We start from the raw sequence: 24,397 nt of genomic DNA on the forward strand, positions 1-24,397 counted from the left end.
ACCCAGGAACCTGGCAGCGACCGCATGACCTTCCAGCACCTCGCTGTTTGTCGACGCTTTTCTTTACTTCTCTCTCTTTATCTCTCGTTCACTCAAACGCTCTCTCTCTCTGGCTTTATTTCATTTTCCACAACTTTTATTTTGCTTTGCCCTCTCTTTCACTCTCTTCCTCCTTGTCCTGCATAAAAGTTTCCCCTTAATTTTTGGGAAGACATAGTATAAGACAGACCGAATGCAGAACAAAGGGGATTTATTTATGGTGGAGAGAAACAGGTTTGCGCTGGGAATAAAATGAGAACTAAAGAGAAAAAGAGAGAGAGAAGCCATTAAGGAAGTACAAATCTCCTCTGTTTTTCTTATTTTCTTAACTTGCTTTTGTTTTTTTCCTCCCCTGTTTTTTTCTAACTTCCAGATACACAAAGCTGTTTGTGGAACAACAGTTGTTTGGCTCCCTCAGTTGTTTTTTTACAATTCATTGATTCATTGCTGTTTTATTTACCGTAGAGCATCATATTATATGTTGGCTTGGCATTGATTAATCACAAACTCTTTTAATAGTTTGGCAATAAAAGATAGTGAATAGATTTGAATTAGTTTGAACCAAGATCTTGCCAGAAAAAAGTATTTTTTTGAATTACTTTTTACACCATGCATTAAGTCAGGTGAGACACATCGATGCTTACATCTGCTGGAATGTCTCATATGAGTCACCTGTGGTCACTTGTGAATATGCAAATGTATTTTTATCACTTTATTTTTCATATTTTAATAGTTTTTATCAATTCTCTTTCTAATAAGTATGCTGTAGTTTCAAGGCTAATAATGTCAACTGTTCTGTTGTTTTATTGCCCACTTTATACAGTATTAAAAATAGGGATGCACCGATATATCGGCCTATAATCAGTATCGGCATCAGCCAATGATCAGAGCAGATTATATCCTGGCAAACAAAAGGGGAAACAAATGCATCAGTGTTATTATTTTGAATTGGGTAACAATGATAACAGAAGTGCAGTTTGTACGTAGAAATGTTACTCAAAGTAATCGAATATCTGTATCGGCATAGAAATTTTGTATCGGTGCATCCCTAAATAAGGTTTTTAAAATTTAAATTAGAAATGCATTTGTGTAAAAGATTGATGTGTGCTGTGTTTTCTCTACAGGGAGATTGCCTTTACCAGGCAGTTAAAGAAGCAGTCGCCAAAACTTTCTTACTACTATCTGGGTTTCTACGTTCATTCTTGTCCCAAGATGCGCTATAAGGTTGGTCTTTAGATTTAATTAGACATTGGTAAAAACTTTTTGCAAGATGTACCAATAGAAAAATCACCTTTTAACTTTTTAATCCTCCTGAACTGTGTGGCAAAATCCACAAATACAATTTTTAAGAAATGTTTGTTCAGTTGTTGTGCTTTATCTTTTGAAACTCCAAAGTGTCCCCCAGAAAATGTGTTAGTTAAAGAAATAGTCTACTCATTTTCAATATTAAAATATGTTATTACCTTAACTAAGAATTGTTGATACATCCCTCTATCATCTGTGTACGTGCACGTAAGCGCTGGAGCGCGCTGCGACGCTTCGATAGCATTTAGCTTAGCCCCATTCATTCAATGGTACCATTTAGAGATAAAGTTAGAAGTGACCAAACACATCAACGTTTTTCCTATTTAAGACGAGTAGTTATACGAGCAAGTTTGGTGGTACAAAATAAAACGTAGCGCTTTTCTAAGCGGATTTAAAAGAGGAACTATATTTTATGGCGTAATAGCACTTTTGGGAGTACTTCGACTCGCCTGAAAAGTCCGCTCCCCTTCTCACTCTCATAATGGGAGAGGGAGGGTGTTACTGCGCCGAGTCAAAGTACTCCCAAAAGTGCTACCACGCCATAACACGTAGCCCCTCTTCCAAATCCGCCCAGAAAAGTGCTACGTTTTATTTTGTACCACCAAACTTGCTGGTATAACTACTCGTCTTAAATAGGAAAAACGTTGATGTGTTTGGTCACTTCAAACTTTATCTCTAAATAGTACAATTGAATGAATGGGGCTAAGCTAAATGCTATCGAAGCGTCGCAGCGCGCTCCAGCGCCCACGCGCACGCACACAGACGACAGAGGGATGCATCAACAATTCCCAGTCAAGGCAACAACATATTTTAATATTGAAAATGAGTAGACTATTCCTTTAAGGTGGTAGGGTTGGGCGGGGCCTTGGGGCCTGGCAATCAATGGGGCGGGGCGTACGCGTCATGATTAAAATGGAAATATTTTTATTAAAAACACTCAAATAAAACTTAATTTTGAAGATACTATGACAGAAAATGAACAAATACTAGATTTGTTAATTAAATGTTTTCACCTCTAACGGGAATAGCTGCGTGATGAAGTGAAACGAAAGGGTTAATAAACACAAACGCAGATGTTGTAGAACGTCTGGCAAATGATGATAGATGGCGCAAAAATTGTAAAAATTGTTTATTTCCCACTATTACTTACATTATCTTTAAGGAGTGTAACTACTGTAGCATGTAAATAATTCACATAAATAACGTGAGCAAGAGCGCTCAACAATTATATCGAATCAACAGGCACGTGCAAACATAAGTCCACTTACAGTTCTCACGGCCACGCGTTTTATCAACTGGCTATCCTCCAGACAGTAATGGACCACGTCTTTCTCTAATTTAGGCTGTGTGGCATGCGTCCACGCTCGCGGGGTGAAGCGCGACCACGCTATTCTCCGAGATGTTTTATCAACTGGCTAGTTATCCTCCAGACGGACCACGTCTTTCTCTCATTTCGGCCGTGTGGCGCGCTTTTTTTTTGAGGGGGGGGACGACCTAGTTAAGGCGGTAGGGTTTCCCAGCTTAGGCGGGCCGCCCGAACTGCAAAGTGCTGTGGGAAACCCTGAACTCTTTCGAAATGTTTATTTAGACTGCACTATAGCCTTTTTCACACACAGATTACTGAAAATCCATCAAAATCTGTCCTTGGATTTGTCCAGAATCGTTGGATTTTGGTTGATTCACATTGGCAATGATTTTCCAGAATCTGTTGGTGCATTTACACTAGCGATGGCAAGGTTCCCTGATTCGCACGTTGCATTGGCATAAAAAGTTAACAATGCCTTGCATCGGTTTAAAAATTGTGCATCGGATACAACTTAGCATTGGATCAGTGTGCTGTGTGAATGATGTTTATGAGTCTAAAGCAGGTCATTCTGGGTGATATAACGTCAATATCCTCTCCACTACATTTTATTCTTTAAAGTAATACAGTATATAGAGATCTAAGCAAGCAATATGTTGCAGTGGTTATGTAATCCATGAGGTGACTTTTGTGGGACAGTTTGTGTTTACTGATGGGGTGTGAGGATCTTTAGGCAGGCATAGTAAACACCTGTTAAAGGTGTTAATCCTCTGTATGGGTCCATCCTGTCGGACTTGCACTTCTCTGCATGGTCGCTGTTGTAATCTCTTTCCCACATTACTGCTGACCACAGTGGCACCCTTCCGGAAACCTCCTCGGACACAGGAGACATCCGTCTCATTTCCTTTGCTAGACCTGTGCGATGTACATTTGACAGGAGATAACATTGAAAGCTTTGTGAATTCTCTTTCTCAACTTTTCCATTTTGTTATTTATTTGAAGCCTTTAAGTACTCATACAGCCATGCATGATATTCCAGAATGCCTCACAGGAGCTGTTATACATCTGGTTGACTTATAGCACACCAGCTTTTGTGACTTTATTGTGATATTTAATATGAGATGAGACTGTGAGAGATAAGTGTTGCATTTCTTTCTCACTAAGGTCTGCATATTATACCTATACACTACACATTAGGATGATGAAATGTTTTTATACAGTTGCCGTTACCACGCACATCCCAGTTCATTGAATGACATTCAATGACAATTAAAGCTCAGATTTATAACCAGATACTGTTTAAGGCTACACTGAGATGTGGAAAGCTAATACATTTGACTTGCTGTTAACCCCGACCTGCAGAATTCATCAACGCAATCTCGGTATCATAACTAAGCCTCCCGGTGCAGACAGGCCATGGAAAATGTCACTATGTATCCAGATTCGGCTCTGTTACTTGGCTTTTTGAGCTTATAACACTTTTAGCTGTTTCTGCAACCCCTTCTACTACCTCACGCTTGGCTTGTAGTTGTTTTCAGGGTCTTTTCCAGACATGGATTTGGAAAGTTGTCCAGCGGGACATCGTTTGCGCAGGTGCAGCCGAGCGTAGAGCGTGCTGGACATTGTTTTTTTTTTGTGCCGAGGGAGATGTTGGACCGCTGAACAGCTGACTCATATATGGCGGATGGAGATGGTAAAGCAGGAAAAGAATGTAAATAAAAGTGAGGGACTAGGCCAGAGCTAAAGAACAGCTGTAAAAGTTATTAGTGGTTAAGGAGCAGGTCAGTGCTACTGTACTGTAGTGTACTACAGCGTCACCTTAAAGAAACATGCCCACATTTTGGGACTTTAGCTTATTCACTGTATCCCCCAGAGTTAGATAAGTCCATACATACCTTTCTCATCTCCGTGCGTGCTGTAACTTTGTCTGACGCAGCCCCTGTTAGCTTAGCTTAGCTCAAAGACTGGAAGTGAATGGCTCCAGCTAGCATACTGCTCCCAATAAGTGACAAAATAATGCGAACATTTTCCTATTTATGTGTTGTGATTTATATAGTCACACCGTGTACAAATAAAAAGGCCATATGAGACACAGCCATCTTTTCACAGTATAGATACTGGGAACTATATTATTAGAAGGCGAAGCACTGCTACTTGGGCGGAGTGATTTGCACAACTCTGACCGAACTCTCTGCTCCTCACCAGGGGTCTTCTCGGGTGCTGCGAGCAAATCACTCCTCCCAATTAGCAGTGCTTCGCCTTCTGATAATATAGTTAATATACCATTAAACCAGGTATTGGTAGCTTTGGCACTGTGTGCAGGTGCCAATTCCTGTTGGAAAATAAAATCTGCATCTCCATAATGTCGGTCAGCAGCAGGAAGCATGAAGTACTCTAAAACTTCCTGGTATACGGTTGCGTTGACCTTGGACCTCAGAAAACACAGTAGACCAACACCAGCAGATGTAATGGCACCCCAAACCATCACTGAGTGTGGAAACTTTACACTGGACCTCAAGCAACGTGGATTGTGTGCCTCTCCACTTTTCCTCCAGACTCTGGGACCCTGCTTTCCAAAGGAAATGCAAAATTTACTTTCATCAGAGAACATAACTTTGGACCACTCAGCAGCAGTCCAGTCCGAGACACTTCTGATGCTGTCTGTTGTTCAAGAGTGGCTTGACACAAGGAATGCGACAGTCTGTGCGTAGTGGTTCTTGAAGCACTGACTCCAGCTGCAGTCCAATCTTTGTGAATCTCCCCCACATTTTTGAATGGGTTTTGTTTCACAATCCTCTCCATGTTGCAGTTATCCCTATTGCTTGTATACTTTTTTCTACCACATCTTTTCCTTCCCTTCGCCTCTCTATTAATGGGCTTGGACACAGAACTCTCTAAAAAGCCAGCCTCTTTTGCCATGACCTTTTGTGTCTTGCCCTCCTTGTGCAAGGTGTCAATGGTTGTCTTTTGGACAACTGTCAAGTCAACAGTCTTCCCCATGATTGTGTAGCCTACAGAACTACTGTAAACTGTGAGACCATTTAAGGCTTTTGCGGGTGTTTTGAGTTAATTAGCTGATTCGAGTGTGGCACCACGCGTCTTCAATATTGAACCTTTTTACAATATTCAAATTTTCCGAGATACTGAATTTGGGATTTTTCTTAGTTGTCAGTTATAATAATCAAATTAAAAATAAATAAACAATTAACATATACCAGTTTGTGTGTTATGTAAGCAATAAGGTACGAGAGGCTGCGCTGTATCGTGAATAAGTAACGGCTGAAGGGCGTTGTTAGGCACGACGCGAAGCGGCAAACCTTTCAGCCGTTGCTTATTCACGATACAGCACTTGCCTCGAGTACCTTATTGCTTTTATAAAACGGTTACTACACAATATTAAAGTAAAAAAAATATTAGTGCAACTTTCATGAAGTTAAATCAATAAAAGCATTCCTTCTGCTAGAAAAAATAGTCCCTGACTGCGAACAACAACATGAAAGCTCAAATAAAAACAACAAACTGTTCTCAGACTTTGTCTCATTATATGTTTATGTGTTGCTAAGGGTGTTGCTAAGGGCGCAGTGATATTAAATAGAACTGTTGGGTGAAGTGGTCATAGCAGTGTTTTATCGTGAATAAAGCACACCTATTGACCAATCAGAATCAAGGATTGGAACTAACCGTTTTATAAGAATGAATATAATATACAAGTTTCACTTTTTGAATGGAATTAGTGAAATAAATCAACTTTTTGATGATATTCTTATTATATGACCAGCACCTGTCTGTGAAACGCACATTTGCGGCCCATTTTAAACACTAAACTGACACAAAGACATTAATTCGTAACATTTCACAGGTCCACTAAAGTCCACTATATGGAAAATGTTTTCCTTAAAATTTTCTTGACTGAACAAAGAAAGACATCAACATCTTGGATGACATGGGGGTGGGTAAAATAGTTTTATATGAAAGCACAACTCATTCATCACGCTCCTGACTCATTGGGTGTTATTTATCCGTGTCTTCTCATTCGCATGCTAGCATCATCATCATCATCACAGCCCATTACTGGTCGGAATAACCTATGCTTGCTGTTTTTAGCTACATGAGTCTGTTTGTCAGTTAAGCACTCCATTAGGATCCGTATGACGTCTTGTACACGCACGCCTGCAATGCGACGATTCAGTGAGCATAATAATTCACCTGCTGTCGCTGTTTCTCTGCACTGCAGCACTCACCGTTTCAGCCTTCACCTCTCTTCACCTCTCTCAGACTGTATGTGCAGTTGTTTGTGTCTCCCTGTTTCAGTGGATCTTGGACTCTCTCTGGGTTCTGCAGAGCTGCGCGTGTGGAATACTGAAAAGCTCTCAGTGGGATCCCGGTTTGCCCTTATGTGTGGTTAATCTCCCCCAGTCCTTCTCTCAGATCAGAGGAGCTCATTTAACACTTTTCTTTGTGCACCGTGAGATTAGTCTGAGGTTAGGAGGTTGCCTGTTTCTCACCTACACCCAGAAGCCACTTGTTCAGATCAATTCTTAACCCAAAGGCATATGGCATTGTTGTGGGCGTCCTGGGATGTCTTCTTGAAATTACTCGCAGCGCAGCTTGTCGTTCCAGGATGACCCCCCTTCCCTCCCGGCTCTGCATCTCTGCTTGAAGTGCATCGCCCGCTGTGTCTCGTCAAAGCTCTTCAACGCTTACGAAAGAGCTGCTGACAGCCTCATAGCGCTGCGGTTCGTTGCTTTAGACAGAGAACACTGAGTGTATTGGCAAAGCACGACCACTTCATGCTAACATAGATCTCTCACGGTAGAGCTAAGGTCTGCGGTGGAGTTAAGAGTAATTTAAATATTAGATATTGTTTAAAAGTATGTATAAGTAATACAAAGACATACATATTTTTTTAATCTGAATTTGCAATGATTTTTTACATTGTATGTGAAAAAAAAAACACTTTTTGTATATTGTGCTAACTGTGCTTTCACACCGCCACCTGCGAGAACGTCAAAGTGTCCGGACGTCATTCATTTTCAATGAGAGCTGGCGGCAAGCTCCGGCGAGCAGCGTTGCGGCGCGTCATGTACGGCATGAGCATCCGAGGAGAGATGAAATCAGTTCAACTTTATGGTAATGAGCTATGACGAAGTTTGGCGGCAACCAATCGAAAGGCGGAAATGTTTGGCGGCAACCAATCGGAAGGCGGAAACCTCCACTTAAAAAGAGTTCAGAGAATGCATTCGAGCGTCAGAGGGTCCACTACACCTTTTCTATAGCGTCGTTGGCAGGGCAGCCAGAGCTTTTATTGACGCTCTCGCCGGTGGTGGTGTGAAAGCACAGTAACTATGTGCATTTGCATGTTTACATGACAGCAATGTTGCAAAAAATGGAAAGGTTTTCTTTTGCGTTTTAAAAAAAATTCACATACACGCGACAACGCTGTCAAAAAAGGTCCGTCTTTACACAGATCAGCAAAAACTCAATAGAATTATGCATGCCTTGCCAGTAGATGGCGATGTTACTTTGTAAAACAACACTACATGCTTGTGCGCATATGCATTGTTCTATATAGCAATAAATGCAAACAATCAAGACAGGCAAAGCAGTACTTTTGTTAAGACGGACGATGAGATGGGTTCATGTGACCCTGGTAGGTTAGTGACCCTAGACCAGTGGTTTTCAAACTGTGGGCCGCGAGATGGTGCCAGGGGGGAAGAAACTTTATTGAACCTAGTATCGTGCACTGCAAAAAATGATTTTTAAGAAAAAAATCCTAATTTTTTTGTCTTGTTTTCAGTAAAAATATCTAAAAATTCTTAAATTAAGATGCTTTTTCTTGATGAGCAAAATGACCCAAGAAAATAAGTCTAGATTTTAGACCAAAAATATCAAATTTAATTGATTTTGTGCATAAAACATGCAAAAAAATCTGGCAATGAGGTAAGCAAATTTTTCTTGAATTTTTCTTGAATTTAGTGTTTAAGAAAAATTGTCAAGATTTTTTTGCTTACCCCACTGGCAGATTTTTTAGCTTGTTTTATGCACAAAATCACTTTAATTTGATATTTTTGGTCTGTGAACTAGACTTATTTTCTTGGGTCGTTTTGCTCATCAAGAAAAAGCATCTCAATTTAAGAATTTCTAGATATTTTTACTGAAAACAAGACAAAAATACTAAGAATTTTTTTATTGAAAATCATTTTTTGCAGTACGAGCATCACAAAAAAACCCGTAGGTCACCATTGTTGTTTTGGTTATACTCACGCATACCTATAGAAAGAGTGAACACATGCGCATGACGTCAGCGTTATCCCAGATTTCCGTTTTCATAGTTTGGAAGAGACAACAAAGTGTTGTTTTCAAAAACTTCAAAAACAGGTACCAAATTACTTTCTTACTCAGTATTTTTGCCTGTTTTAAGTACAAATATCAAAAAATTCTTAAATTAAGATGCATTTTCTTGATGAGCAAAATTACCCTTAAAAAACTTAGTTTTTAGACAAAAAATAAATAAATACAATTTAAGTGAATTTGTGCATAAAACAAGCAAAAAATCAGCCAATGGGGTAAGCCAAAAATATAGAACTTTTTAATTAAACACTTAATTTAAGTTAAATGTAAAAAAAATTATCTTTCCCCAGTGGCAGATTTTTTGCTCGTTTTAAGCACAAATTTACTTAAATTTTATATTTTTTTCTTAAAACTAGACCTATTTTCTTAAATTATTATTTTGCTTATCAAGAAAATGCATCTTGAATTAAGAATTGTGTGATATTTGTACTAAAAACAAGTCAAAATCACTAAGTAAGAAAGTCATTTTTTGCAGTGCAACTTTTCGGTCCCAATGTCTTAAATTTAGTGAAGAGTGGTTTTTAATACAGAATTTAGTATGATCGTGTAGGAAGTAGGACTGAAGTAAACAGTAAACAAAAACATCCAGACACTGTGCCAAGAACTTGAACTAGCCTCTCTTTAAATTTCACTTGACACAAAGCCTCTAGTTGGAGTCTTTTTAGGAGACCGTGGGCAGTGCCAGCCTGCATCATTTCTCTTACTGCAGTCGAGCCAGACCGATGTCCAGTTCGAGACGTGACTTCCTGGCCCCATCGGCTCTATTCTGTGCCCGGGACCGCTGATGGCGATTTGGCCTTGGGCTGTGCTGGGCTTTGAGGCATCTGAATGTCTCTAATGGAGTGGAATGATCAGGACTGTAGGGTTCTGGCAAAAAAACGATCCAGAACCGAACTAGGATCTCCCCCTCCCTCCACCTGCCTTCTCTTCATCTACCAGGTGTTTCCCAAAGCTTCCTGCGAATTCCTAATCCAGGCCAAAGGAAACAAGCGTCTGAGAAATGTATTGGGGTCATCTTTGTGTGTTTGTGTGGAGGCTGCCGGTCATCTGGAGAGGCTTTTCATTAGTCTTAAGAGCTGCTTGTCGTGAGGTTAATGTGGAAACCTGTGGGGCTGTAGACGTACAATGCGTGCACTGTGTTCAGGCCAACCTGCCACTATTAAGCATGCATGAGGTGAATCCGAAATGTATTTTCATCATGTTTGGTAAATTCTAATTAGTCAGAAGGGAAGAAATGTTGCATGTCTGTTTTAAAAGAGGACTCGGTTGATGTTTCAGTCCCTCTAGTGTATTCAAGAGATTGCGTATTCTTCATAAACAAGTTATATTCATCTACTACACTGCTATCCTTGCCACAGACTTTGGGTTTACTTTTACATTGCAAATTCCACACTTAACCCTCAGAAACCGAATCAATCGTCGACGATTGAAAACGGCACCTCTGATTCATATTTAAATAACTTAATAACCGTAAAACGTAGCTTCTTACAGTTTTTTTCTGCTATTAGCTGAGGAGTTAGCCATCACGGGGATATATTTGGTGTCTTTCTAGCTTTTACAGAAAGTTTTTTATCCAGCCCGAAACTTGTCCCTCTTTTCGGAGTTGTTCAGCAATGCATCCAAACTCTTACATCCTAGATGTATCCACTTGATGTCCATAATTTATCGATTTTTCTATCGGTTTTACCGCTAGCTAAATGGTACAATGTCCACTGATGCTTTCTGTTTGTGTACGTCATCACGCATGTGTGCGTCATGACGCATGTGTGCGTCATCAAGCATGTGGCTTGAGGCTTTGCATCAATAAATGTAATGAAAGCGCCTGGACCTTTTTTGTAAAAATGTAAATAATTTTTGATCTGTATAATTTATAATGTTCATTTCTGTGCTCAAGGACTCCAAAGACATGAGACAACTGTTTTACAGAGGAAAAATGCTTAGCTTTTATTATTTTGTGTGTGATTACAATAAATATATAATTGATTCAATTTCTGTTTTATTTTTTTATTTGTCTTTATGGTCCCATAACTTATTTTACATTCATGTGACATCAATACAACACACATATTCTGACAGTCCAACTTGTCCTGAAAAAAAGATGTTTGTAGATTGTCTGTGCACTGCAGGTGTAGTGGCAATCTGTCCACAAAAAAAATGCCACTACAGGTATTTTGAAGCCCTTTCCAACTCTTGCTGTTGCAAATGAATGAGGTCCTCCATCGTTGTATAATTTACTCTTCTTTATTATGTAAATTTAAAAAACATATACAAACGACTGACTTAACGTTTACAAACAAACAGACTAAAAAACCATCACCATCGCACAGCTGAGGTTGAAAAACTGTGTGGCTTCCTCAGCTAAATTCCTACTCTGGCTTCCCAGTGATTCACTTACTAACCTGGCTGATTAGCACATCCACACAGGTGCGCAGGTGACGTAACAGACAAATCATTCACGCAAACCTCACGCCCACCCACACACAAACTATACATGCACACACATTTACATTGGCCACAACACACCGGCCCCTAATTGTTACTGTATAATAACACAACAATTCATCAAATTAATAATGGAGCCAATGACAAATTCTTCAGTAATGTTCATAGTGCAAGTGTGCATTTTCAATCAATAATGTTCATAGTGCAAGTGAATGTCCATGGAGTAGATAACCTCAAAGTTGAGGTTACAGCATTAAAAAAGTCTTAATCAGCCTCCAACAAAAGACAGATCTTTGTGATCGGTCTCTCAAGTATGTTGCATTTAGTCAGGACTTTGACAGAACGTACCAGTCCCTGTGTGTCTGGAAAGGTCTGCAACACCTTTCCTAACAGCCGGGATCCACGAGGGGCAGTAGAGTCTGCCACAAGAACAATGTCCCCTACAACAAAGCTCCTCTTGTCCTTTAACCACCGTTGCCGTTCCTGTAGTAGTGGAATGTACTCTCGAACCCATCTGTGCCAGAAAAGATCAGCAAGAAACTGAACTTGCCTCCATCGCCGTCTGGTGTACAGATCACTTTGGTCAAAAAGTCCTGGTGGTAAAGCAGGTTTGCCCTTTAACAAGATAATGTGATTGGGAGTCAGGGGTTCCAAATCATTAGGATCATCTGAACTTTTTGTGAGTGGACGGTCATTAAGGATAGCTTCCACCTCACACAGAAGAGTTTGCAATCCTTCGTCATCCGTAGTTTGCTGATGAAGTACGGAATTCAGCACCTTCCGGACCATACGAATGATTCTCTCCCATACCCCTCCATGATGTGAAGCACTAGGGGTGTTGAAAGTCCATTTTACTCCAGATTGAAGTAATGTATTTTGAATTTGCTTGTGATTCAAAGTAGACAGAGCTTGTCGCAGTTCACGCTCTGCTCCGACAAAGTTAGTTCCATTATCAGATCTAATGTGTGACACTTGGCCTCGTCTTGAAATGAATCTACGCAATGCATGGATGCATGAACTGGTGTCCAGTGAGTACGCCATTTCCAAATGTACTGCCCTGCTGGCCATACAAGTGAAGATAACTCCATATCTTTTTATGCGGCTGCGGCCTGCCTTCACTTCAAAAGGACCAAAATAATCGACGCCCACATTTGTAAAAGGTGGGAGATCTGGTTGGAGTCTTTCCTTGGGCAAATTAGCCATCTTTTGTTCACCCAAATTTCCCCTGTAGCGTCTACAAATAACACAGGAAGAAATGATCTTTCTGGCTGCAGAATTAGCACTGGTGATCCAGTACTGTTGGCGGAGTCTGGAAAGCAGATGATTTCTTCCACAATGTCCCAATTGCTCATGAATGTGGCGCAAAATGAGAGTTGAGATGTGCTGATCTTTAGCAAGAATGACTGGGTGTTTTATGCCATCAGGCATTGCCGCTTTACTGAGTCGTCCTCCGACTCTCAAAAGCCCATTGTCCAGCACTGGATCAAGTTTGTAAATCTGACTGTTTTTCTTAACTCCAGATGTTCCACTTTTCAACGCAGTTATTTCATTGCTGAACTTTTCCATTTGGCAATACTGAATGATGGCACTTTCAGCAGTGTTAATATCTTCCAATGACAAAGTCTGACCACCCAATGTGGCTTTGAAGCCTTGCATCTCATTTTCCACTTTGTTCTTCTGTTCAGATATGTCAAGTCCACTACCAGACACACACTCTTGTATTTCCTGTCTTTTCTGACACAACAACCGCAACACCTTTCTCCACCGATGAAACCAAGCAACTGAGGTCTTCAACCTTTTCCATGATGAGAAGTTTGTAATCAGCTGGGTCATTGCATTCTGTGACTCTTTGAGGATTACAGTATTCATAATAGCCTGTCCTTTGACCTCAGGATCATCACAGCTAAGAGAAGAAGTAGGTTCCACAATATTTATAGGCCAGTCACCTTCATTCTTGAAAAGGAAGTCTGGACCATGGATCCATCTGCAACATGTAAGAAGTTCTTCAGCTTTTAAACCCCGAGAGGCCTCGTCTGCTGGATTCTGGTTTGTGTCAACATACCTCCATTGGGAGACAACAGTGGCTTCTCTGATTATGGAGATCCTATTTGAAACAAAGGTGTGAAAGCGTTTTGTTTCATTCCTGATGTACTTTAGCACAGTTGTGCTATCCGTCCAGAAAACTGAACTTTCCAGCTCTAATTGCAACTCTGCTTTCAACATTCTGTCAACTCTTACAGCAAGTACAGCAGCTGTTAGTTCCATCCTTGGGATTGTCACCTTCTTTACTCGAGCAACTCGTGCCTTTCCTAAAACGAAGACTAGGTGAACTTTGTCCCGGTCATTTTTTAACCTCAGGTATGTAACCGTGCCGTAGCCATCCTCGCTAGCATCAGAGAAGTGATGCAGTTGAACACTTATGAGCTGTCCACAATCTTTGGGTTTGATGCATCTTGGCACACTGAATGCGCTAAGCCTTTTTAGGTCTTCTAGCCACCTGACCCACTGCAGCTGGAATTGTTGAGGAATGAGGTCATCCCAACTGTAGCTTAACCTACAAAGGTTTTGCAACATCAACTTGGCAGGTAAGGTAAAAGGTGCCAAGAATCCAATGGGGTCGTATACGGAACTCACAACAGACAAGATGCCTCTTCTTGTAAATGGTCTTTCCTGGATTACCATCTTGAATCTGAAGGTGTCAGTTTCTGCACACCATTGCAAACCCAATGTTCTCTCTACAGGAAGATCGTCTCTGTCGAAGTCCAGTACTTTGATTTCTTTAGCTCTTTTCTCTACATCAATGGACTCCAACACTGATCTGCTGTTACTGACCCATTTCAACAACTGAAATCCTCCCAAATGGCATACAGCTGTCAGGTCCTTCACCAAGGCCATTGCTTCTGCTTCTGAAGGCATGGACTTCAAGCAATCATCTACATAAAAGTTCTGCTTGATGGTGTTGATCACGTGTGCTGGGAATTTTTCTCTGTTGTCGTCAGCAGTCTTTCTTAGGGCAAAACTAGCACAGCTGGGTGATGATATTGCACCAAACAAGTGAACAGTCATTCTGTATTCAGTGAGATGTTGTGTCAGTTCACCATTTGGCCACCAGAGGAAACGAAGAAAATCTGCATCCTGTTTTGCCACTTTGACTTGGTGATACATTGCCTGTATATCCGCCATCACTGCTATAGGTTCTTGACGAAACCTTATGAGAACTCCAAGCAAAGAATTTGTCAAGTCAGGTCCCTGGAGTAGTTGATTGTTGAGGGAAATCCCTTTGAAACTTGCACCGCAGTCAAACACCACTCTCAGGGTTCCTTTTTTGGGATGATGCACGCCATGGTGCGGGATGTACCAGACCTTTCCTTCTTTTCCTTTCAATTGGTGTTCTGGCACTCTCTCTGCATAGCCCTTGTCTATGACATCACCAAGGAACTGGACATATTCCTCCTTAAATGTTGCATTTTTCTCAAGTTTTCTTTTTAGGCAGAGAGCTCTTTGCTCAACAACATGGCGGTTATTGGGCATAACAACATTATCCTCTCTAAAAGGTAATCTCAAGCAGTAATGTCCACTGTTGAGTTCAGCTGAACTGTTCATGATTGCCATAAAATTGAGATCTTCTCTAGACATTTCTAGCTTGTCATCTGCCGATGTCTCATTGAAATCATGGTTGTATTGCTTCACCAGTAGTTCCTCTATATGAGCAATAGTTATTCTGTTGGCTGTAATAGTGGGACAGCTAATCTCAGTCTCATTGCCTCCTCTTACTGGTCCATTGATAACCCAGCCGAGTATCGTTTTGACAGCATAAGGTCCTTCGTTGGTGCTGTGTAACACTTGCCACGGTTCCATTGCCTTTGGAACATTGGTCCCAATTAACAGCTCTACATCAGCATCAATTACAGGAATTTCCACAGAGCTTAAGTATGGCCATGCACTTAACTCTTCCTTTCGTGGGATGTTGTCACGAGTCACAGGCATCTTACACTGGGTGTAAACTTCTGGCAATTCAAAGTAGGTGTTACCATTGAGTGCAGCTATCTCCAATTCTGAGATAACATGACTGTCAACAAACTTTTCTTGATTCACAGTCCTTAACAAAATTTTGGCACTCCTTCCTCTGACTTTTAGCTCCCTCATGAGTCGTTCAGAGCAGAAAGTGGCTGTGCTGCCAGGATCTAAAAATGCATATGTGGTTAACACTTGGTTACCTTTCTTAGCCTTAATTTGAACAGGCACAATTGCCAATACACTGTCCTGTGCTCCGGCCCCTATATGGCCACATGTCTTGGGAGAAACCTTGTGACTGTTTGCTGATATTTCCTGCTGTGTGTCCTCTGAATTGGTTTTCTTCTCCTTTGAATGAATGTGAAGGATGGTAGGATGTTTCAGATTACACAGTTTACAAGACAGACGCCTATGACAGTCCCTGCTCATGTGTCCAACAGATAAACACCCAAAACAAACACCTTTCTCCTTCAAGACGTTAATTTTTTCATTGTGTAACTTCTTCTCCATTTTGGGACACAACTCCAATTTGTGACCCTCTTCACACAGCAGACAAATTACCTTATTTGGTTTATCAGGTAAGTTTCTCTCATTTTGCTTTTGAGTCACAGGTTGAGAATTGACAGCTGTCACAGAAGTAGCAAAACTGCTTCCTTTTCCTTTAAAGCATACTCGTGAGACTTTGTTTCTCTCCTTACACTTAGTCGTTGAAGTAAATGTATCCTGAATGTTTCCAAAGAGTGTACTGGAAGCAATAGACACTTGCCTTTCAATTAAGTTGACAATATCACTGAAACGTGCTTGACGACTATGCTTCTCCTGCAGCTCATAAGCAGTGCTTCTCCACTTTTCCCTCAACTTATATGGTAACTTCAAGACAATAGCACGCATGTTGGATGGCATATTCATCTCTGACATATAGCTGATGTCCTCCATAGCGTTACAACAGACACGTAAAAACAAAGCAAAGGCTTGCAAAGCTTCAATGTCTTCAGATTTTACTGATGGCCATCCAAGAGCTTTTTCCATGTATGCAGTGGCTATTTTTTGTTCATTTCCAAAACGTTCTTGTAAGAGGGCCTTTGCTCTTTGATATCCTCTGTCTGGTGGCATGTGCTGACAGCTCTTAACCAGCTCCCTTGGTTGTCCTTTAGTATACTGCTCCAAAAAGTATAAACAGTCTATGCTGCTACCAGCAGCCTTTCCCTCCACTCCATGCTCAAATGCTCTAATAAAGGTGCTGTACTCAAGCGGATCTCCATCAAAGCATGGTATATCCCTTGGAGGTAATGATAATGAAGAATGTTGTTGCACTAATAAAGCTGTTATGTCGTTTTGTTGTTTCATAATGGAAAGAAGATTGCCCTGGTCCGCATTAGTTTGCATCAGGTCAACATGTTGAATGGGTTCCTTTGTATGACGTGTTGCATGATATGTTTCCTGACATATTTGAGGTATGCTTGGTTGGGGATTCAGAGCATGAGCTTTTGGTACAACATACTGTGAAAATGTTTCCTTGCGTCGTGCTCCCATTGATATGGCAGTTTTGTCACCTCCTATTGATGGAAGATTGAACTGAGGATTAGAATACTTAGGCTGAGCCTCCGTTAGCGCTGCTGCATTGCTGCCTCCTGTTGGTGGAAGATTAAACTGAGGATTGGAATACGTAGGTTGAACCTCTGTTTGCACTGCCGCATTGCTGCCTCCTGTTGGTGGATGATTGAATTGAGGCTTTGAACTTTGCGGAACAAATTCCGTGGCAGAGAGTCTGAGAGAAGATTTACGTTTAGAACTTTGCAAATATGAATTCATTCCATCTGAATGAGCTTGTGAGCTCTCCACATCAGATCCTCTGTAAACATTAACCATTGCAGTTTGTACAGCAATTTGACCTTGCAATTCCAGCAATTCCTTTTTCCGTCTGATTTGCTCCTCCTGGGCGTCCAGCTCATGTTTTTCTTTAAGGGCAGCTGCCTTAGCAATAAGAGCAGCTTTTTCCGCCTCTGCTTTTAGGCATGCAGAGGAAATTGAAGACCTTGAAGACCTATTGCTGTAACGGCCAGTTGATGAGCCTGATTTACCACCAACATTAGAAACGCTGTCCCCTGGACTAATGTCATCAGTGACCACCGTGGTGGCTGGTGCAGCTTCATTTAATACAGCATCATCATCATTGTCCCCTTTTTCAAACAACCACTTTTCCACATTTTGTATAATTGCTTTATTGTTGTGCATTTGATTTTCAACCCATTCATTTTGCTTTGACATTTCATCATCAGGCAATTTTTGTTTCAATGCTTCGTGAAACTGTTCAATTTCCACACAAAGTTTCAAACACATTTCATACTTTGTTTGTACCTCAGACACATTTCCCTTTAAAAGCATCAGTTGTTTAACATCCTTTGTTAGTTTGTATAATTTCTTTAACCTGGAATTCCTTTCCTTTTGATTTGATATGATTTGTAATTGCAATGCTTTGACCGTCAATTTGACCGATCTTTTACCACTTTCATTTTCCGTTTCATTTTGATTGACAGCTGCAGACACATCACTCATTTTGATATAGCAGAACTGCTGAAGGCTTTATTAAGAATTGTAGCAGGACGTACCTGTGTCCTTTTTGTGAGAAGGCCAATCTCTTCAACACAACTTGTAACAATCCTTATTTTGTCCTACCGTGATTCCTCCGCGAAGCTCTTTCCAAGCGTGTGTCTGCAGTGAGTGGATTCGGCTGGGACTCAATCAATGAAGCGCGGCGCTGTCCTTCGCGTGGCAAATCCAATCTTTCCTTGCTTTGAAGCTGAGTTTTTCAACAAAATGTAGTGGCAATCTGTCCACAAAAAAAATGCCACTACAGGTATTTTGAAGCCCTTTCCAACTCTTGCTGTTGCAAATGAATGAGGTCCTCCATCGTTGTATAATTTACTCTTCTTTATTATGTAAATGTAAAAAACATATACAAACGACTGACTTAACGTTTACAAACAAACAGACTAAAAAACCATCACCATCGCACAGCTGAGGTTGAAAAACTGTGTGGCTTCCTCAGCTAAATTCCTACTCTGGCTTCCCAGTGATTCACTTACTAACCTGGCTGATTAGCACATCCACACAGGTGCGCAGGTGACGTAACAGACAAATCATTCACGCAAACCTCACGCCCACCCACACACAAACTATACATGCACACACATTTACATTGGCCACAACAGCAGGGTTGATGTTTTACAAGCTTTTAAAGAAAATAAAACCAGACGGACAATACATTGCAAAAATGACCTTAGGGCTCTTAGGGTTAAAGGGACACTCCACCTTTTTTGAAGATATGTTCATTTTCCAGCTCCTTTAGAGTAAAACGTTTGATTATTGCCATTTTGGGATCCATTCATCTGATCTCTGGGTCTGGCGCTAGCACTTTTAGCATAGCTTAGCACAATTCATTGATTCTGATTGGACCATTAGCATCGTGCCTAAAAAAAAATACCCAAAGAGTTTTGATATTTTTCCTATTTAAAACTTGACTCTTCTGTAGTTACATCGTGTACTAAGAACGACGGAAAATTAAAAGCTGCGATTTTCTAGGCAGATATTGCTAGGAACTATACTCTCATTCCGGCGTAATAATCAAGGACTTTACTGCTGTAACATGGCTGCAGGAGGCACAATGATATTACGCACTGCCCAAAATTAGTTCCCTGCTATTGAAAGATAGGGACTATTTTTGACTGCTGCGTAATATCATTGCCCCTCCTGCAGTTCCTAGTTCCTAGCCATATCTGCTTAGAAAATCGCAACTTTTAATTTTTCATCGGTCTTAGTACATGACTACAGAAGAGTATAACAACTCTTTGGTTATTTTAAGGCGCGAAGCTAATGAACACATACGCATGACGTCACCGTTATCACAGATTTGCGTTTTTGTAATTTGCATGAGACAACAATGTTGTTTTCAAAAACATAAAAAACTTACCCACACTGCAGAAAAAAAATTACTTTCTTACTTAGTATTTTTGTCTTGTTTTAAGTAAAAATATCAAAAAACTCAGCATTTTCTTGATGAGCAAAATTACCTAAAAAGTAAGTCTTGTTTTTGACAAAAAAATCAAATTTAAGTGCATTTGTGCATAAAACAAGCAAAAAATGATGTAAGAAAAATTCTAGAATGTTTTAATTAAACACTTAAGTCAAGAAAAAGTCAAGAAAAATTTGCTTATGCCATTGGCAGAAATTCACCTAATTTTTTTTGTCTAAAACGACTTATTTTCTTAGGTCATTTTGCTCATCAAAAAATGCATCTTGATTTAGGAATTTTTTTAGATATTTGTACTCAAACAAATTAGCGTCGCACACCTGAAGTAGATAGGTGCGTAGGATAAGAAGACAAAAAGTCTCGTAACATACACAAAAGGCAATTCCCGCACACTATCTGCTTGCTGAAAAATGTTTTTAATAATAGTTGCGTTGCAACGTTTCGATCTTACGATCTTCCTCAGGCAACTAATATATATTTGTACTAATAGATATTTGTACTAAAAACAAGAGAAAAATACTAGGTAAGAAAGCAAAAACTCTTTGGTTATTTTAAGGCGCCATGCTAATGGACTAATCAGATTCAATGGACTATGCTAAGCTATGCTAAAAGTGGGACAGCCAGACCCGGAGATCAGCTTGAATGGATTCCAAAACTGTAAAAAGCTAACTCCAGGGGAGCTGAAAAATTTGCATATTTAAAAAAAAGTTGAGTGTCCCTTTTTAGTGCCGGGTATACTTTTTTCCACGTCCGTCCAAACAGCTTTCAAAGTATACACAACCGCGGCTACATGCTGATGACGTCATGCGGATGGCCCTAGTATACCATCAGCTTTAGAATCAACTCCAGACCTTTAACATGCTTCATTTATGAGGAAAGTATTTAACAAATAGACAATTCCTGTAACTCCTAAATCCATTAGCCAATTTGGATGCAAATACCCCCTAAATAAAGCTGAGAGTGTGCACTTTAAGACAATATGTATTATATAACTGTAACTGGAATATATTTTGGTAAACAGCTAAAATTACACAAAATGTGCCTCTGTCCCTATATTTATGGACCTGTACATCTAAAAACATGGAAGAGTCATGGAAAAGTTTTGGAGACCTGGAGATACTACAGAACAGACCACTGCATTGCACAAAGGACAAACTTTTTCAACTAATCTCTGCATCTCTTTAGTGAAGTCATCATCCTGTTTTCTCTTCAGGACTTGGTATCTCTGTCTCTGTTTGTCTCTTGTGTAAATGCTCAGGAATGTAAAGGCAGGTGGAAACAAGCACCTGAAAGGAGAAGCACTCTCACTGTCTGTACTGTCGCTCTCATAACCTCTAGTGGAGACCGTGTGTTTACACACCGATGTTTGTATATGTCTTTGTTAAGCCTTGGATTTCAAATGAATCAATCTCAGAACTGTATTACAGTGTTTGGTTTGGCTCGGAAGCAAAACTCAAAAAGGTAAAAACGCTCAGCGATCTTCATACGTGGTGTTAAACTTTATAGATCAAAAATGAAATGTGCTTTTAAAAAAGCTGTAAAAGTTAACAGCTAAGTTTTGAGACGTGGCCTCTGTATGAACCACATTTTGTCTTGACTCTTCATTTCATGTGGTTACTTGCAAAACCTACATTTATAATGTATGCGTCACAGTCTCATAAAGCAGCACCTATAGATGCTTTACACTTACACGCCTGCTTGTGTAAATATTCCTGCCCATAGACGACCTCGCGTCAGTCCTCCGCCCTGTTTTTCTCTTTTCCCAACCCATCGACCGCACCATCACGCCAGCATGAAGCGCTCAATGAAATGATAGGAAATGAGGGCTTGAAAAGAAAGAAAGTGGTTTGAGTAAAAGATAAACAGTTACCACACGTTTTGTTTGGCGAGTTCTTCTCTTTCTCTTTTTGGTTCCTCATCAAAGCAAGTCTTTGAAGCGTGAAACTTTCTGCAGCGTAATTTCTTTTGCTTTGTTTTTGTTTCATTAATAGGCCAAGGCGCTGTAGAAATCTCAGTTAACCGTTTAAATGCGCTATCTGCGATTGCGGTGCGTGTCGGGACAGGGAAAAGACAGAAAGGCCGACGTCAGGGTCTCTTTGGCCCTCAGAGTTTCTTACCAAAGGCTTTTGCAAGTGTGATCTTGTTAGCGTAGGACTGGAAGCAGTTACTGTAAAATGCATGATGTAAACCATCTCTGCTAACCAACACGAAGCCCCTTTTTATTGCACGATAAACTTGGAGTGTCTTTTTGTTTTGTTCCTCAGACATTTAAGCTTTAAAGAAATAGTTTAACCAAAAATTAAAATGCTCTATTTTTACTTGCCCTCATGTTTATATTTTATCACATTTTTTTCATATATGTTTCCCCGCCAGTGTTAAAAAAATTTATGGTGTTGAGTTCCTTTCTTTTTTTGTCCTTGGCCAATCACATGCCTGAGCAATGTCTGTGGTAACTGTGGTATAAGTGGAATAATTGAATTTTGTCCTTTAAATTATTTGAAAAAAATGCAAACCCATGGTGTAACCACCTTGGGTGTGCATTATTTTCTAATAATTCAACGGACCGTCATCAATTGCTCCTTACATAATATATTGATGAGCCCAAAAAATTTCCAGTAATACTGTTTATTCTATTCTATATACTATATATTTAAGAATATATCCCGTTTTCTGTATATATCTTCATCTTTCTTGTAACGCTGTTTTGAAACAATACAATATCGTAAAAAAATTGGGTAACACTTTACTTGAAGGGGTGTTCATAAGACTTGCATGACACTTGCCATGAACATAAAGAAGGTTTTATGAAGGTTTATGACAACTATTATCAAGTGTCACACTGCAAAAAAGATTTTCAAGAAAAAATTCCTTAGTATTTTTGTTGTGTTTTCGGTAAAAATATATGGTGTTGGGTTCCTTCCTTTCTTTTTTTGTCCTTGGCCAATCACATGCCTGAGCAATGTCTGTGGTAACTGTGGTATAAGTGGAATTAGTTGAATTTGGTGCTTTAAATTATTTAATGCTTTTTCTTGATGAGCAAAACGACCCAAGAAAATAAGTCTAGTTTTTAGACTTGAATTTTTCTTGAATTTAGTGTTTAAGAAACATGTTCAAGATTTTTTTTGCTTACCCCATTGGCAGATTTTTTTTGCTTGTTTTATACACAAAATCATTTAAATTTGGGGGGGTAAAAACTGGACTTATTTTCTTGAGTTGTTTCGCTCATCAAGAAAAAGTCTTAATTTAAAAATCTTAATTTAAGAATTTTTAGATATTTTTACTGTAAACAAGACAAAAATACTAAGAATTTTTTTTCTTGAAAATCATTTTTTTGCAGTGTGTCATTTGTTTAATTACACAGCAAAAATGTCTTTCATAGTATTTTTGTCTGGTTTTCAGTAAAAATATCTAAAAATTCCTAAATTAGGATGTATTTTTTTGATGAGCAAAAAATATGAACTTTAAGTTAAAATATGAACTTAGTGCTTAAAACAAGCAAAAATTCCAATGCCAATGGAATAAGAAAAAAATTCTTGAAATAAGTTTGTTTTTTTCATAAACACTTAATTCAAGAATTTTTTCTTATTCCATTGGCAGATTTGTAAGCTTGTTTTAAGCACTAATTCACATAAATTTGACTTTTTCTTAAGTCATTTTGCTTATCAAGAAAATACATCTTAATTTAAGAATTTTTATTTTTTTTATGAAAACAAGACAAAAATACTAAGTAAGAAATTCATTTTTTGCAGTGTGTCATTTTTGTGCAAATATGACATTGTTTGAGATGTCTTTATGACGACATCTTTACATTAACCAATACATCATAACTTGTCATGACAACTTGACATTACCGAGACAACATAACTGACCCCTTTTTACCAGTGATAGAAATCGAATTTGTCATTAAAATGTCATTAAGTGTTAATACTCTGTCATATTGTTTTATAACAATGTCATAAATATTCTTCAGTTCATAATGTTTTTTCCTCCATGTGTTTAATAAATAAAATCAATAATTAATAATAATAATTATTAAAATGGATAAAGTTATATTTTATTGCATTTGGAGACCAAATCACATAAACTTAAACAGTTAATTATGTTAAATTAATTAATTAAGGTAATTAAATATTTTGTTAGTTTTTTCTTCTATGTCAGAAAATTTCACAACCTTCTCTGTGAGGAAGAACAAGTTCTGTTAGTTGTCAGTTTTTTATGTATTGTGTACATACATAAAGTTGAGTATAATCTTTTCACGTGTTTGTTGCATTTTGTTAAGGTATTTAAAATTATTTGACATAGTATTAACACTTATTGACATTTTACTGACAGTTTAATGTAATGTTAACCCATAAAGCTAGGTAGTTTATGTCAAGTTATGATGTATAGGTTAATGTCAAGTTGTCATACATACATCTCAACCAATGTCATTTTTGAATTAAAAGTGGCATGATTGAACAAATGATACTTCATGACAGTTGTCATAAATCTGCATAAAATCTCCTTCACGTTCATAAAATGCATCACATCATGATTATGAAGGGGTCACTTCAAGTAAAGTGTTACCAAAAAGGGACTTAACATTTGTCCCACCACATCAAACCGAGCATGTGCGAGCATTTTTTTTATCCTTTTACTCTTTAACTAACGTTTGCAAGTCCTGCAGGCTCTCTTCCCGCCTGATTTCAACTCTTCATGGGTCCGCTGCTAGCTGCCCACCTGACACAAGTTGCTTTTTGATTTGCTTTAACCGAGACCACCAACAGTGAGGCCTAAGCATGGACCATTTGTTTGAATTGGGGAGTTTTTCGTCTCGTTTCTTTCTCCATCCTCTGCACTTCGCAGGATTTGACATCATGCCGGCTTGAAGATCTTGTTCCAATTATCAAAAACATACTTACCGCTTTAGTAAC

General features: G+C 39.2%; 1 protein-coding gene across 5 annotated transcripts in view; it reads left to right on the top strand.

The window, feature by feature from the left end:
- LOC129416752 (arginyl-tRNA--protein transferase 1) overlaps positions 1 to 24,397 on the top strand; it is a 123,386-nt gene that overhangs the window by 63,564 nt on the left and 35,425 nt on the right. For all 5 annotated transcript variants that reach the window (XM_073873528.1, XM_073873527.1, XM_073873526.1 and 2 more), the window contains one exon: positions 1,164 to 1,263. In XM_073873528.1, coding sequence (XP_073729629.1) covers positions 1,164 to 1,263 — 100 coding nt within the window. The remainder of the gene's footprint in view (positions 1 to 1,163; positions 1,264 to 24,397) is intronic.

Source organism: Misgurnus anguillicaudatus, chromosome 11 (assembly GCF_027580225.2).
Source record: "Misgurnus anguillicaudatus chromosome 11, ASM2758022v2, whole genome shotgun sequence".
Taxonomy (NCBI): domain Eukaryota; kingdom Metazoa; phylum Chordata; class Actinopteri; order Cypriniformes; family Cobitidae; genus Misgurnus; species Misgurnus anguillicaudatus.